The sequence below is a fragment of the Salvia splendens genome, chromosome 9 (assembly GCF_004379255.2).
Source record: "Salvia splendens isolate huo1 chromosome 9, SspV2, whole genome shotgun sequence".
NCBI classification, from domain to species: domain Eukaryota; kingdom Viridiplantae; phylum Streptophyta; class Magnoliopsida; order Lamiales; family Lamiaceae; genus Salvia; species Salvia splendens.
In genome coordinates, this window is record NC_056040.1 from 12,294,902 (window position 1) to 12,310,338 (window position 15,437).

General features: G+C 35.6%; 1 protein-coding gene across 1 annotated transcript; it reads left to right on the forward strand.

Annotated features, from left to right (window-relative positions):
- Positions 1-65: 65 nt before the first annotated feature.
- Positions 66-12,918, forward strand: LOC121747999. Its single transcript, XM_042142198.1, has 28 exons — positions 66-224; positions 339-504; positions 620-732; positions 893-1,009; positions 1,380-1,526; positions 1,614-1,973; positions 2,068-2,216; positions 2,407-2,528; positions 2,630-2,721; positions 3,066-3,306; positions 3,442-3,499; positions 4,491-4,651; positions 4,730-4,800; positions 4,901-5,074; positions 5,191-5,262; positions 6,625-6,726; positions 6,807-6,896; positions 9,607-9,682; positions 9,817-9,919; positions 10,009-10,078; positions 10,200-10,379; positions 10,910-11,032; positions 11,141-11,224; positions 11,328-11,512; positions 11,625-11,763; positions 11,838-11,897; positions 12,237-12,341; positions 12,433-12,918. The coding sequence occupies exons 1-28, from the start codon at positions 117-119 to the stop codon at positions 12,544-12,546; spliced, it is 3,582 nt and encodes a 1,193-aa protein (XP_041998132.1). The 5' UTR covers positions 66-116; the 3' UTR covers positions 12,547-12,918.
- The last annotated feature ends 2,519 nt before the right edge of the window (positions 12,919-15,437 follow it).

The window sequence follows — 15,437 nt, forward strand, 5'->3', positions numbered from 1 at the left end:
CATCTAGTTTTCCTTTAAATGACAGATCAGAGAGTGATGTACTGATGTCCATATAAATAAATATTCCCTCTCTCTAAAAAGATAAACGATTTCCAGAAAGAGAAGCGGAAGCTGAAATGGTGTCGACGAGGCGAAGTGGATCTCTGCCGTCGAATAATAGTAAGAGATCATCTTCGCCGTCCGATGATAATCACAATAAACCTTCTTCCCCCAAGCGTCCAAAGGCACTCTTTCCCTCTCTCTCTAAACGCACCGAGATGCACCGCTCTTGCTTTGTTCCTTTCTAGATTGCACCAATCGATTCTCAGTGCTTTTGTTTTATCTCCTTTTGAGTGTAGGGCGCGAGTAATAGCAATAATCCGAAGGCGTCGGAGTCCTCGCCGGCGGAGAACCCAAAGGAAATAAGCTCGGCTGATCCGCCGGAGCTCCCCGCCACCACCGCCGCCGACACAGCTCCTGATGCCGCCGCCTCAGTTTCTGTTGCCACACCTGTGGTTCCCGAAGGTTGCTTCTCAGTTATTTCTGTTTGGAATTTGTTGAAATGTTGTCAAATTAGCTTCTCTCTGAAATGTGCATGCCTGAAAAATGGTTGGAATTCGGTGAAAATTTTGAAATCTAGGTGCTGCAGCTACTGCATTGGAGAAGCCGAGGAGTTCGTTGCCATCGCGGAAGCAACATCAAAGTTATGAAACAACCTCACCTTGGTGTAAACTTCTTACGGAATCTCCGCAGGTGATTCTAGTCTGCTGTTTGTGGTGCAAAGCTGTGTTCTTGTTCTGTATTTATTGAACTTCTTATCTTATTTGTATTTTTAGTTGATTTGACCGCTCAACTTCTTGAAGTTTCGAATTTAGTGCCGTGATAAGTGAATGCTAATGTTATATATTTGCAGAATCCTACTGTTTCTGTGTATACAACCAATTTCTTGGTAGGCTCAAGCAAACAAGCTAATCTTTTGATTCGAGATCAGACTATCAGTGCGATTTTATGCTCCATACGTCTTGACCAGGTATTGTTATATTTGACCTTACATTCATTTTCTACTACTATTTCGTTTTTTATACAGTAGGAGTTGGGACAAGTCATGCATACTCGCGTGTAGAGGTTTCAGTTTTTTTTATGCTTTTCAGTTGTGAATGGTGGATAATAGTAATTTGGAGTAGTAATGGTGAATAGGAGAGTATATAATATGCTGGTTAAGTTAAGTACATGCAGCCACTCTTACCAAGTCTGCAACCTTTTAACAATACATGATGAATAAGTTGTAAACATATGCCACTTAATGTTTTGCTTGACGTACTCTACATCTTGTAAACTCTTGTGATCTGAAATGCTAATTTTGTGTTACTGGACATTTTTCGCTTACTGGGAATGATCAGCGTGATGATAAACCTGTTGCGGTGCTTGAAAGTCGTGGAAGCAAAGGATGTGTGCTAGTGAATGGAAAAACAATCAAGAAAAACACAAGTTGTGATCTCAGTTCAGGGGATGAAGTGGTGTTTGGCTTTCTGGGAAGTCATGCTTATGTATCCTTTTATTTATTTATCATTGCTATGCTCCTTCTTTCATATGTCCAGTCTTCCTTGTGGGATTCCTTAGTTTCATCCATGTAGATTTTCCAACAGCTACCGTATGATAGTGTAATCAAGACCCTTCCTCCAGATGTTCAGACTAATATAGGGAAGTTCATTCCTGTTGAAAAACGAGGAGATGCATCAGCTGTAGCAGGTGCTTCAATTTTGGCATCACTCTCTATGTGCCCTGATTTATCATGTGTAAAGCCCACTTCGCAGGCCAGTGGTAAAAATTTACGAGGAAGTGATCTACCACCTTCCTCGCCCATTCTTAATGAGGATGATCTTGATGGCCACGAAGTTAATTCAGCTACCGATTTAGGAAATAAGGTAGCTGGTGATGATGGGGCTGTAAGCAAGAATCTCCCTCTTGATGGCAATGTGGAATCTGGATTGGAGGCAAGTCACATAGTTTTGGTGGAATAACAGAATTTAAATTTGATCTTATGGTATTTATTTTCAAATAACTCAGGAGTGGACATTGTTTAAACAGGAAGACAGAGACTGGGTTAGGGATCCAGCACCAGCATCTCAATCAGTAATGTGTTCACGGAGTTCAGCATTTAGAGATGACTTAATTGCTGCAATTTTGGATGGGCGAAACCTAGATGTTTCATTTGATAACTTTCCATACTATTTGAGGTAGATCAGTCCATTGCATAGACTACATACATTAGCAAATATCTTATTTATAAAACTAAAACAAATTAAGCAAGCATTCTTCTTTTACATGCTTTTTGCAGTTGATGTGGCTAATTGATTATCACATATATAAAGCACCCACCTTTGTCAAGGATTCTTAATACTTTTTCACTTTTCATGTAACTTGCAGTGAGAGCACAAAAAGTGTGCTTATTGCAGCTTCTTATATACAACTAAAACACAAGGATCAAGTTAAATTAACATCTGAGCTTCCTACTCTGAATCCTAGAATCTTGCTTTCTGGTCCAGCAGGTATCTGGTTTGGCCATATTTTTCCAAATTCATGTTATCAGGTTTGGCTCTGATCTTTGTAGCATCTGAACGCTTACAATGTGGTTGTAATTATTTTCCAGGGTCTGATATTTATCAGGAGATGTTGGCAAAGGCACTGGCTCATTACTTTGGGGCTAAATTGCTCATATTTGACAGCCATTCATTCTTGAAAGTAAGATTAGAGACATTATTGCATCCTTACTTATTTGTGCATTTGATGATGTCGTTGTATAGTTATATTTTGAATCAGGACAAAAGCAGTTATCTTCTTTTACTCAATTATGTTATTGTAGGCTATTAGGTTTACTTGATTAAGTACTGATAAAACTCTTTTATTAATCTTATTCCATGCTTTTATTTTAAAATTTAAAGAAAAAAAATGAAGCAACACCTGTGTCAATCGAGGATAGTGATAGTCTGTTCAAATGTTTGATACTTTAAACTGTCTGTCTTTGTTGTACAATAAATCAACATTGATTACTTCATTGCAATTTATTGGTTATCCTTGTGCCTTAGGGTTCTTCAAAGGACGTTGAGCTTCCCAAAGTGGGAAATAATGCAGAGAAAGTGAGTAATACCAGCAAACAAGTTCCTGTATCCTCAGAGCTTGTTAAGGACAATGAACTTTCACCTGTTGAAGCAGATACCAAAAATTTGCTGAGTACTCCTCAGCCTTGCTTGGAGTTGCCTACAGAAATGGAAACTGATAATGTTCCATCTTCAGCAAACACGACAAAGAATGTTTCTATCAAATTTGGTAAGTACGACCTTTTGGCGAATGTTTAGTCTGCTTAGCCAGAATGTGTGTTAACAGCCACACAAAGGGCCACATATATAACACAATGTATGTAAATTTAAGTTCTAACATGTACCTGATTTTTGAAAATCATAGGTGATCGGGTTAAGTTTATTGGCCCAGCTTCTGCTGGTTTATATTCTAGTTCTGCCAGGTATTTTTTGTCATTCATTTGCAATTATTCTTGCAGAATATAGCTCGAATTTTACTAAAAAACTATTTTATAAAGGATAACCTAGCTGAAATTTTCAAGTGCACTCAAAGCATATTGGCTTGGACCTTGTTGTGATTTTGCATTTATATATAATCGTAGATTAATGAGATCTCAACATTGATTACCTTCAATTTGGCATAAAACCTATCAATAGAGTTTGCTCTTCTTAAGACCCTTTTGCGTTACTCGTAGTTAATGCTCGACTAAGTCACTAACTTATGGTCTTCTTTTTTGTACAAAAGTTACCAATTTTGCTACTGATCGCGCTTCACAGTTTTTCTATTTTCCAATAGATGAGTTTCAATGTTGCATCTCATTTGACTATTTCCTGAAGTTTATCTTATTCAGTTTATTCATGAAATCTTTGCTTTGATTTTCACCCCAACACTTGGAATATTTGTATTCTATTTTCATTTCACGACTTCCTACAAGTGCAGTTATGTTCTAGTTCTGACTCTTTGTGTGTGGTAATAATTACTACTGATTAAAGAAATGGGTGAAGCATTAGAAACCAAATTTTCTTTTCTGGAGGCCATTGGTCTAGGGTGTCGGATACGAACTTATTGATTACAGAGTTTCAATGCTATTAAATCACAACATCATAGCTGGCTTCAGCTTAGGTACTTGAATATTTTGTTGCATTGCAGTCCCTGTTAAAGGCCTTTTTAAGTATGGTAGTATATTTTTACCAAGATGAAAGGGTTCATTGTTTCCCGACATCACCATGTTATTAAGCAAATACTATATATTTTGCAATCATATACTGTTTCTGTATCTCTGAAGAGACACCTTATTTGGCCTCTTTTGTATTTTTGGATTTGACCCATATTGCATATGCATACTCTATTATATTGATATACAAAGGCGCATATGTGCTTTTATTGGTGGTTCCTGTTCTGTTACAAGACATTGTGAGCTAACATTCTTTTAGCTTGGTTTTTAGAGGTCCTACTCCTGGAATGCGAGGCAAGGTTCTCTTGCCATTTGAAGATAATCCCCTGTCAAAAATTGGTGTGAGATTCGACAAGCTTATGCAAGATGGAGTTGATTTTGGAGGTCTCTGTGACAAGGGTCAGGGATTCTTCTGCAATGGTGAATTCACCTTCACTGCTTTCCTCTTATCTGCGTTGTGTGAGTTAGTATCTCAGACATTTGTCTCTTTTATTACAGCCAATGAGCTTCGGTTGGATACCTCTGGTGTGGAGGATTTGGACAAATTGCTCATAGACACTATGTTTGAGGTGGGGTTGCATGGTTTGAAATAATTGGGTTAAGAATGATGCTTTTGTATGCCTCATGTTTTTTCTAATACTAATCTTTGTTTTCTCTCTTTGTTTGTAGACGGTGTTTGTAGTAAGCAGATATTCGCCCTTTATTTTATTTATGAAAGATGCTGAGAAGTCAATGGCAGGAAATTCAGAATCATATAGTACATATAAGAATAAGCTGGAAAAGCTTCCTAATAATATTGTAATAATTGGCTCACAGACTCAGACAGATAATCGTAAAGAAAAGGTACTCAGTATTGACCATATCCATTATACTAGCAAACCATCTCCGAAGGCATTCACACCTTATAATTTCTTGTTGTGTATCCGGATTATTTCAGTAATTGGTTGCTCCCTTTGCAGTCTCATCCTGGTGGTTTGCTTTTCACAAAATTTGGCAGCAACCAGACTGCTTTGCTTGACTTGGCTTTTCCTGTAAGAATCTGTCGATACAGTTCCGTTAGTTATATTAGTTGGTTGTTTGTGTGTTGAACAATTTAATGATTTGCAGTGAACAGCCTTGAACATGTATTATCTGCAAAATGTGCTAACCCCTTGTATTTGGATATTTTAAGAGTGTTACCAAGTTGCAATTCGTCTATAGTAGCATGTGGATTATCCATTTCATATTGAAGTATGGAAGATAATGGTTGAATGATTAGCATGGAGAACCCCAAAAGATGCTATCCAATCACTTTATTAATAATTAATCCTAGAGAAACTATTGCATATGGATCTTTTTTTGTTTATCCTTTTGTTTTACAATAAGTAGTTGGATGATGCCAATGATTTCGTTTTTTTATTTGGCCTCATTATGAAGGCGCAACAAAATATCTGTAAGTGTTATGGTCGATAGATTTATTATGTTATACATAATAATATTGTATGGTGCTGCGTAAATTAATGAATTTGGAATAAATTGCTTTTCACCAAAGTCATTACAATATACTACTATGATCTGTTTGTCATAAAATAATCTGCAACTATTTTTTAAAAAGAGTAAATTGCAGCTTCAGCCTTTTCTTCATACTGAGATTACGTAATCAGAATTCTATTAACATCCAGTGAAACATACCCTCTATGCATATGGTTTAATAAAAAATTCCTAAATTAATGTATACACCTTCATGAGCTTATCTGTTAGAGTATCTTTAGCTATGTAATTGCAATATCAATGAGCCAATGTATTCAACTTTTTAGTTAATCTAATGTTTGTTTGAAAAATTAAATCAATTACTTTGACTATAAGTACAATGAAGTTGAAGTTAATAGAAGTGTATTTGCTGAAATGTAGCTAATTTTGGAACTTTTTTGTACTAATTGGATTATAAATGTGTTTATAGTATTCTAGATTATAGATACACTATAAATTGGTTAATTATTTAACTTATCAGTTTATTGGTTACCTCTTTTGGTATATTAATTTAATAAGGTCTAAGGAGGATGTTGTTGCCTTTGGGAGGAGATACTCTAGCATTATAATATCCCACCAAGTAACTTTCAACTGTTTCTGTTTAAATGTTCACTTTTGAGAAAGGTCTACAAAGAGTCGAGCAGTCTTTGTTCAGACTTCTCCTTTCCTTTTTTGAGGTGTGTTCTGGATGTTCCAAGAGAATATTACTTGATGCCTTGTTCACTTGTGTTGTGTTTGTGATGGACTTTTGTGTTTGAAAGGCCGATGTTTTCTGGATGATTAAGTAATCTCGTTATAAGAATTTGGTTTCATAGAGCACTCGCTCTTAAACCATGGTTCGTAAGTGTTTTATTTGCTAATATAATGATATATGGTAACTTCAGGATAGTTTTGGGAGGTTGCATGATAGAACAAAGGATGTTACAAAGGCCACTAAGCTTCTATCCAAACTTTTTCCTAATAAAGTTACAATTCACCTGCCCCAGGTCTGTTCTTGGTTTCCTTAACAGCCACAGACGTGTTTTGTGCCATTCGTACTGTGTGATAATGCTTATGAATGCTGCAGGATGAAGCACTCCTGGTTAGCTGGAAGCAGCAATTGGAACGGGACGCTGAAACCCTAAAATTGATCGCAAATCTGAATAACTTACGAACTGTGAGGAATTCTTTTGATCACAATAGAACTATATTCCTGTTTTCTTTTTTTTTTTGTTTCTTACCTGTACATGCTTATTTTGCCTAATAAAGAGCATCAACCGACATGCAACGACATTTGACCAAAAAACTGCAACAAAGTTATAGCGCTCGGCATGGTGGTCGATGAATAAATAAATAAAATATTATGAAAATATGTATACTCCCTCTGTCCCATAAAAATATGGACATTTGGGACGACACATGTTTTAATGCACAATTGGTAAAATAAGACATATAGAAAGAAAAAGTAATTGGAGAATTGTTAGTGGATAATGGGCCCACCTCATTAGAAAATGATAAAAGCATAATATTTTAATCATAGAATAACAATTAAAACATAATGTCATGAACCATGACATAATATGTCTAATATTTGAAGTCTTAGCTAAATAATTAAAATGTAAAATCATCATACATCAATACATATTAAGTCTAAACTCACATCCTAATAAATCTTCATCAACCTCACCATAGTTATCCTCGTCCTCACCATTATCATCAACATCCTATGAAAAAAAATCCTTTTCCCTCTTCACCTTTGGATACATTAATATTCCCAACATGTTCTCGCTCAAATTCTTCATCTTTAGATTCTTTATCTACAAGCCTTCTCTCTTCAACCACCACTTCCAATTTGCCTTTCCCTTTTTGTAGATGTGGTTGTAGTACTTGTCTCTCTTAGAACATCTATCACAACTTGATGTAGGAGACTCTTTTCTTTTCTTGGATCTAGTATATTCTAAAGGCTCTCCAACTCCTGAAGTCTTGTAGACAATATTCCAATCAAGCGAATCTTCATTAATAAACTAATAATTGCCAACAACATTAGCATCATCCAACTCTCCAACTAACCACTCGTTACACTCATCAATGTCTTTGAGCGAAATTTGATCAATTGTATCTCTATGGTTGTACTTCTCATGCAATTTTTGGTAATATCTCATAAATCAAATCATGCATCTTCTTGCTTGAGCCCATTTCTCTTTTTTTGAATGAATCTACCGCATTAATATAATTATAGGTTTGTTAATTATAATTAGGGGTATTTGCTAGAAAATTCCTAAACTTTCATCAAGTTTTGGTTTTGCATACCATCTTTATAATCTCTCTATAATTATTGAACTATTGATTTATTTAGATTTTGCAACCAATAAATTTTTTTGGCTCTAATATGGGTTAATATAAATCAGAATTAAACAAATGAAATGATTTAATCTAGCATAATATGATATTGTTTCGTTGCTGGAAACGTGACATTGTTTTGGTTGACATCCGATAGTGCCAAGTAGGTAAGTCATCTAGCTATGCTAGTGTCGAAATTTTGATTGGTGGCAAAATTAGAATAAATCAATAGTTTGGTTGCAAAATCATAACAAATCAATACTAGTTTGGTATTTATAGGTGGATTTTGACGTTGGTATGCCAAACCGAATTTGGTAAAAGTGTAGGAATGTACATGCAAATTACCCATTATAATAGTAGTATTATTTTATAATTGAAAATCTAAATATATTTTGAAAAGAAACTGAACCAATAGACAGACATAAAACATGAGGCTAAACAGACGGCGCGAACTAGGGCGGACGGGGTGGATAGATAGGGAAGTAGTAGTGTTTGCGTTTAAATGTGGAGGAAACCTGAAAACATATTAAAACCCTATTTCAAGTGTGAAATCAGGTCGGATTATAGTAAATGAGTCTGATTTTTGGGCGAATGACCCGTGTTTAGGGCTAATGGGCAAATAGAAGGCTAAGCCAGTAAAAAATGCCGACAAAAATGTCATGGCGCCGCCATCAAATCTGTGCCACAAATCGTCATGGCGATGGCGTTTTTTTTCAAAATCCCACCACAGAAAACTGCCACCACAGCTTTTTATTATCATTGAAGAAATGGACCTTCCTTGCGTGGACAAATTTATGTCAACTATTAATATTAATGGACATTTAGATATAGTGCTATTATCTCGGAAACTTGCCTCTTTGAACTCAATATCTAATCTGAGCATACAGTGACATACCTTACGTTCAAACTCGATTTCTTCTTTCTAAACTTTAGTATATCATATTACAAGATGTGTTGCTGCATAACCCCCCTCCTAGCCAAAAATATAAAAAAAAGTAGCACCTATGATGGTAACCAAATTATCAAGCAAGGAAATTCTCAAACAAAAGACAAACTGTTTGTTTTACCCCAAACAGTCCTCTTAATTTAATTGTAAAATAACACAGACAAAGATATCATTCTTAAAAAAGACATAATTGTGCCGTTATCGATATTGAGAAAACTCATTATTGGGTAGTAAAGAGCGCAAATGCAAGGATAAAGCGCTCTATTGATGAAAAGAGAAAATACGTTATGATTTTCCTACTAGTAAAGTATTCCCTAGTAATAGGAAAACAAGATTTTTGCCTATTCTTCCTTGTACTACTAAGAAAGCACTTTACTCATTAGCCAGTTACTTTCCTCCATCCTCAAAATCAAAGTACTATATAGACATAGTAACTCATAAAATGGAATATTGCAGTAAAAGAATGAAAATAAAAAAATGACTGGAACCCCATACATTGAGAAGAGATGAAGTTCGGCCTTGAACTGTCTAGTATTAATATCCTATGAATTCAGGCTGCTAGTGCCTTATTAAAAATATGGCTAATGTTCTTAACATGCAGGTCCTCAATCGTAGTGGCCTGGAGTGTAATGAGCTTGAATCCTTGAACATTAAAGACCAAACACTCACAATTGAGAGTAAGATTATCTTTTACTTCCCCTTATCAACATGTTAAATTTTTACTAATTTTTCAGTTGACATGCTATGGTTCTATATCAAATGAACAAAAACTTGTTGACAATAATTAAAGAGTTTCTGAAATATATTGAAGGTGCCGAAAAGGTGATTGGTTGGGCTTTAAGTCACCATATGATGACGAATCCTGAAGCTGAAACAGATTTCAAAGATGCCAGGGTTACTTTGGCTATAGAGAGGTAATAGCAAGTTGTCACTTAAAAGTGTGATGGGTGCCTCAATGCGCATAAACATGGAACTAAACTGTTTATTAAACCTTTTGTATCAGCATCCAGTATGGGATCGGAATTCTACATGCAATCCAGAATGATTCCAAGAGTTCAAAGAAATCCCTGAAGGTCCTACTAAGCTGATGGATATTAGATTATAGATTTAGTAAAGCTATCTTTTTGGGTTGATTTTTATGATTGCTCGATTACATCTTTGTTGATTACAATGTCATGTTTTTCCAATTCCCAGGATGTTGTGACTGAGAATGAATTTGAGAAGAGACTTCTAGCTGATGTAATCCCTCCCAGCGATATTGGTGTGACGTTTGATGATATAGGAGCACTAGAAAATGTCAAAGATACATTGAAAGAGTTGGTGATGCTTCCTTTACAGCGGCCTGAACTTTTTTGCAAGGGCCAACTGACAAAGGTAACATCTCTATTAGTTTTGGGTTACAAAATGAGTTATCAGTTTCTAGTTTGATTTTGCCACTTCTGACTATAATTTTGTGTCGTTTTTTTTCTCTCAAAAACTTTTTGTTATTGAACTTGGTTCACTTCAACTTGTAGATTCATGTTATATTTATACTGATTTTCACATATGACTCATCATTGATTCTTTCCCCCAACTAGTGCTCTTTGTAAAATCATGAGGCCATAGTTTTAATATTTCTGAATTATCTGTGAATGGCAATATGATCTATTTCTACTGTATTCTTGATATGAACAACAGACTTATGTACAAGACAGTCAACATTTTCTCATTAACTTATGTTTGTTACAAGCATGTAATCTGCATTCTGTTTGGAATTCTCTCCATGTTTTAAAACTGCTGATCTTCTCAAATACAGTCTCTCTCCCCTGTCAGACTACTTCATGGATTACCTGATAGATACATTACCTGGCTTTTATTTGCATAATTATTTGATATCACAGTAACTTCAAAATTTTCTCTTGCAGCCCTGCAAGGGTATACTTTTATTCGGTCCCCCTGGAACAGGAAAGACAATGCTTGCAAAGGCTGTTGCAACTGAAGCTGGCGCAAACTTCATTAACATATCAATGTCAAGCATAACATCTAAGGTGTTTAAAATGACTACATGTGTATAACTTTTATAGGATGGTACTAGATACACACATAGCATTCATATAACTTGTTTAACGTCTACTGCTTATTTTCTGCTCTTTCAGTGGTTCGGTGAGGGCGAGAAGTATGTCAAGGCTGTCTTTTCGCTGGCTAGTAAAATTGCTCCTAGTGTTATATTTGTTGATGAAGTATGGCACTCCACCTTATGTTTCATCATTCTCATCACATTCAGTACCAGTTCTCTGATTTAGTTTTCTTGTGGCCTTCTCTATCCCCCTTCTCCTTGTCAAGGTTGACAGCATGCTGGGAAGAAGAGAAAATCCTGGAGAGCATGAGGCTATGCGCAAAATGAAAAATGAATTCATGGTGAACTGGGATGGGTTGCGAACAAAAGACACAGAACGTGTTTTGGTACTTGCTGCCACAAACAGGCCCTTTGACCTTGATGAGGCTGTGATTAGGCGACTGCTGCGCAGGTAAAGCAAGTTCAGTTATCTTCTGAACACCTAGTATTGGACACAAATAGTCTAATGACATTGTGACTCTAATCTATGATTGATGTTTTAATCTCCTACCACTTCTTTGTAGATTGATGGTGAACTTGCCAGATGCTGCCAACAGAGCAAAGATACTAAGAGTGATACTAGCTAAAGAAGACTTGTCTCCAGATGTGGATCTCGCTTCTGTTGCAAGTATGACCGATGGTTATTCAGGAAGTGATCTTAAGGTCAGACTGAGTCTTTTTTTTGTTAAGAATTATTCATAGGACTGGGCCACCATAATATCTGTTTTTCCTTTCAGAATTTGTGTGTAACGGCTGCACATCGCCCAATTAGAGAGATTTTGGAAAAGGAGAAAAAGGTACTATGTTTCTACAATTAATGCTAACAGTTTTGATATACTACTAATCCTGAGGGAATGTGCAATGTTATTGGCACATAAGGGTTTAGCATAACCAAGGGTTACTTTCATGATACTACGAGTTATTTGCGGGAATAAGTATGCCTTTTTTTAATCATATTTTGGATACATTCTGTTTTCAAAGTTGTCCGTGCTAGCCATTCCTGATTTTGGTGTAACTTGACATGATTGAAAATTTCTTAATATATGTCGTCATGATTGTTTGACAATATGTTGGATATTTAACCATTCCCATTTCTGGAAATTCTACTGTTGACTTATAATGGGCGTCAATAACAGGATCAAGAAGCTGCTCTTGCTGAAGGTAGGCCTCCACCAGCATTGAGTGGGAGCACTGATATTCGTTCGCTAAATTCAGAAGACTTCAAATTCGCTCATGAGCGGGTGAGTGAAGAATTATCAAAACCTTACTACTCTGTGTCTTGCTGGCTTTGTGAACTAAACTTTTAACATTTAATAATTTTGGCAAAAATAGGTTTGTGCAAGTGTCTCATCAGAGTCAATAAACATGACCGAGCTTCTTCAGTGGAACGAGCTTTATGGTGAAGGGGGGTCCAGAAGGAAAAAACCCCTGAGCTACTTCATGTGATGGCAGACATTTGTAGAAACCCTTCTCTCTTCTCCGACAGTTCGTTCTCTCAACCGAGCTCTTTTTTATGTTGAATGTGGTGTGGAATCAAGCCACACCAATTGTATAATGGGAGTATAGATTTTGAAGTTTTACAATAGTTTTTGTTGAGATGGTGAAAGGTTAGAATAGCCTCGTAATAAGTTAAAATGAATGGCTTGTTTTGTCTCCCCCATCTCGGCTGGAAACGACGACGATGTTGTTATCCCTCATTACTTTTATAGGGTTTGAGAAGAATTAGTCGATCCTGTGCGTATAGTTGTTTCCATTCTTCATTGTGTTGTTGCTATAACTAACAATAAGAAATTATAGTTGGTTTTGTTTTCCTTGTTAGTACTATCGACTATTTATATAATGTTTCTCAAAATGGAGTCGGAATCTTCATGTTTGGTTGTGATACAAGAGTGCTTTGGCTCCACATGTGTTGATTATGTAAAAACGTAATTGCAGGGATTTTTTTGAAATAGGAGCATTCTTCTTTTCATAATCACTATTTTTGGAAAGGGGAGAAAAAGGATGTATCCACCCAAAGTGCTAAACACAAATTTCTAAATGGAATGTGGGTCCATTTTGTGTCGAGCCACCTCTAATGGAAAAGTTCGTCTACTAAATTGCTTCGTCTGCTATAAAATATCCCATTTTACTAAAAAATGAATTAATTTTATTTTTATTGTTTTTGTTAGGTTGTCATGTTTACTTGTGACTAAATGTCATGCGTTATCTCTTGTTCGGTTGTTTTTTTTTCAAAATCTCAACGTGTGACAACGACGGAGCCAAGAAATTAGTCAAATTGGGCAAAAATTATTACCCTGTCCATGGAATGTTGTCTAGTTTTGTCATTTTGGTCTGTCCGGGAAAAGTTGTACACTTTACTTTTTTTCTCTCTCTATTTTTAGTAAATGAACCCTATTTTCCACTAATTCTTCACACTCACATTCTATTATAAAATTAATACTATAAATGTGTGATCCTCATCCCACTAACTTTTTCAGCTCACTTTTCTTCACATTTTTAAAACCCGTGCTGAGTCAAACTTGGACAATATTTCATGGACGGAGGGAGTAACTACAAGTTTTTGTCTCAAAAAGCTCTAATTTTTGTTCTCGGCAGCTCTAAACCCTTAGGGCTTTTTCTGCGTGTTAGATTCTCTAAAGGGATGCATAACAATTATTTCTATCTTTTCTACTCCTCTTGTTCCATTAAAAATGAAAACAACACTCTTTTTACTTTTTTCTCTTGCTTCATTAACTTACAAAATATCACTATATAAAATCTCGTGCCGAAAACTAAATGTTTCATAGTATTTAATAGGACGGAGGAAGCATTTTTGAAGGTTCTAACAGCCATTTATCTTCTAAGGTGGGGCATTTTTTTTTAAATATAGAGGGGCAATTTAGTGTAAAATAAATACTATTAAAATAATATATTATATATATCTAACATGTATGTGAGAAATTGAGTAGGGGCATTTTCCTTTTCTCGTTGCACGTTGGCTCCATCTTTGTGTGTTGCACGTTGGCTCCATCTTTGTGTGACAATATATCTTGACCTGTTTCTACAATGCCAAGATTACTCTGTATTATTTCATAATTATTTATCTCACTCTCACTCATTTGACTAATTTATTCCTAAATACTCCCTCCGTATGCGAATAGGAGTTCCGATTCACTTTTACCATAAATGGTAATAGAGTCTCATATTCCACTAACTCATTCCACTCACATTTCATTTAAAACTAATATATACAAGTGAGACCCGTATTCCACTAACTTTTTTTCACCCACTTTTCTTAACATTTTTTAAAATCCGTGCCGCCAAGAAGTGAGACTCTTAATAGCGGACGGAGGGAGTAAATTTTATTTGACTAAATTAATTCTAAATAAATTTTATTTGACCCATCTCATATTGTATATAATAAAAAGTATTCCCTTTGTCTCATAAAAATATTTCATGCGTCCCACAAGAATATGCACTCTTTCCTTTTTAGTCCGTCCCACAAGAATATGCACTTTCTAATTTTGAAAAGTCTTTTCTCTATAATGAGGTGAGACCCATTATCCACTAACAATACTTTAATTACTTTTTCTCTCTATCTCTCTCTTACATTACCAATTTTACATTAAAACTCGCGTCGAACCCAAAGTGCATATTATTGGGGGACGGAGGGAGTACTATTTACCAAAATCACTTTTTTCTTTTTATTTGTTTTATATTTTATCAATTTGATATTAAAAACTATATCGTCTCCAAAATTTCTATTTTTATGAGACGTAGGGAATAAAACCTTGAGCCGGAGTTCTAAACAGAAATAAACAGTTATTCTTATGGCGACTTTGCAAGTGTGGACAAAAACATCATCACTATCTATCTCAATCAATTAATCCTTTTTTTCTCTTTAACCAAAAATGCGCAAGTCATCCCTAGAGGGAAAATGGGCAAAGGTAGAGCTCTTTTTTCTCCTTTTGGACTTCTTTTTCATAAATAAACCAGTTTAAAAAGTGGAAATTAACTGGCTGGCACGTGCTGCCAAGATTTTGTGGGCAGACAATCTTGAATTGTATATGAGAAAAAGAAAATAGAGGAAAAAATTGCATAATGATGGGCCTAAAGGAAGCTCTCACGTGCCAAGATGGGCTTTATGTGAAAGGTTAAGACAAGAGGGCCGACACGCTTAGGCCCACCACTACTCATTAAAGCTAAGGCCCCAATTCCAAAACACGCACAGCACGTGGATTTCTAATTATTACATGCAAATCTTCATTTCAATTATTAAATCTTAGTAACCATGTGATTTCCAAATAATTACCTACTTTCCCAAAGTTAGATTCAAATTTTCTTTTAGTATGTATGTA

What these genes read in the sequence shown, in the direction of transcription:
- LOC121747999 (XM_042142198.1), top strand. Translation starts at nt 117, where the DNA reads ATGGTGTCGACGAGGCGAAGTGGATCTCTGCCGTCGAATAATAGTAAG. An exon ending in CACACCTGTGGTTCCCGAAG is followed by an intron (nt 505 to 619) that starts GTTGCTTCTCAG and finishes TTTGAAATCTAG; the next exon opens with GTGCTGCAGCTACTGCATTG. An exon ending in GAATGTTTCTATCAAATTTG is followed by an intron (nt 3,307 to 3,441) that starts GTAAGTACGACC and finishes TGAAAATCATAG; the next exon opens with GTGATCGGGTTAAGTTTATT.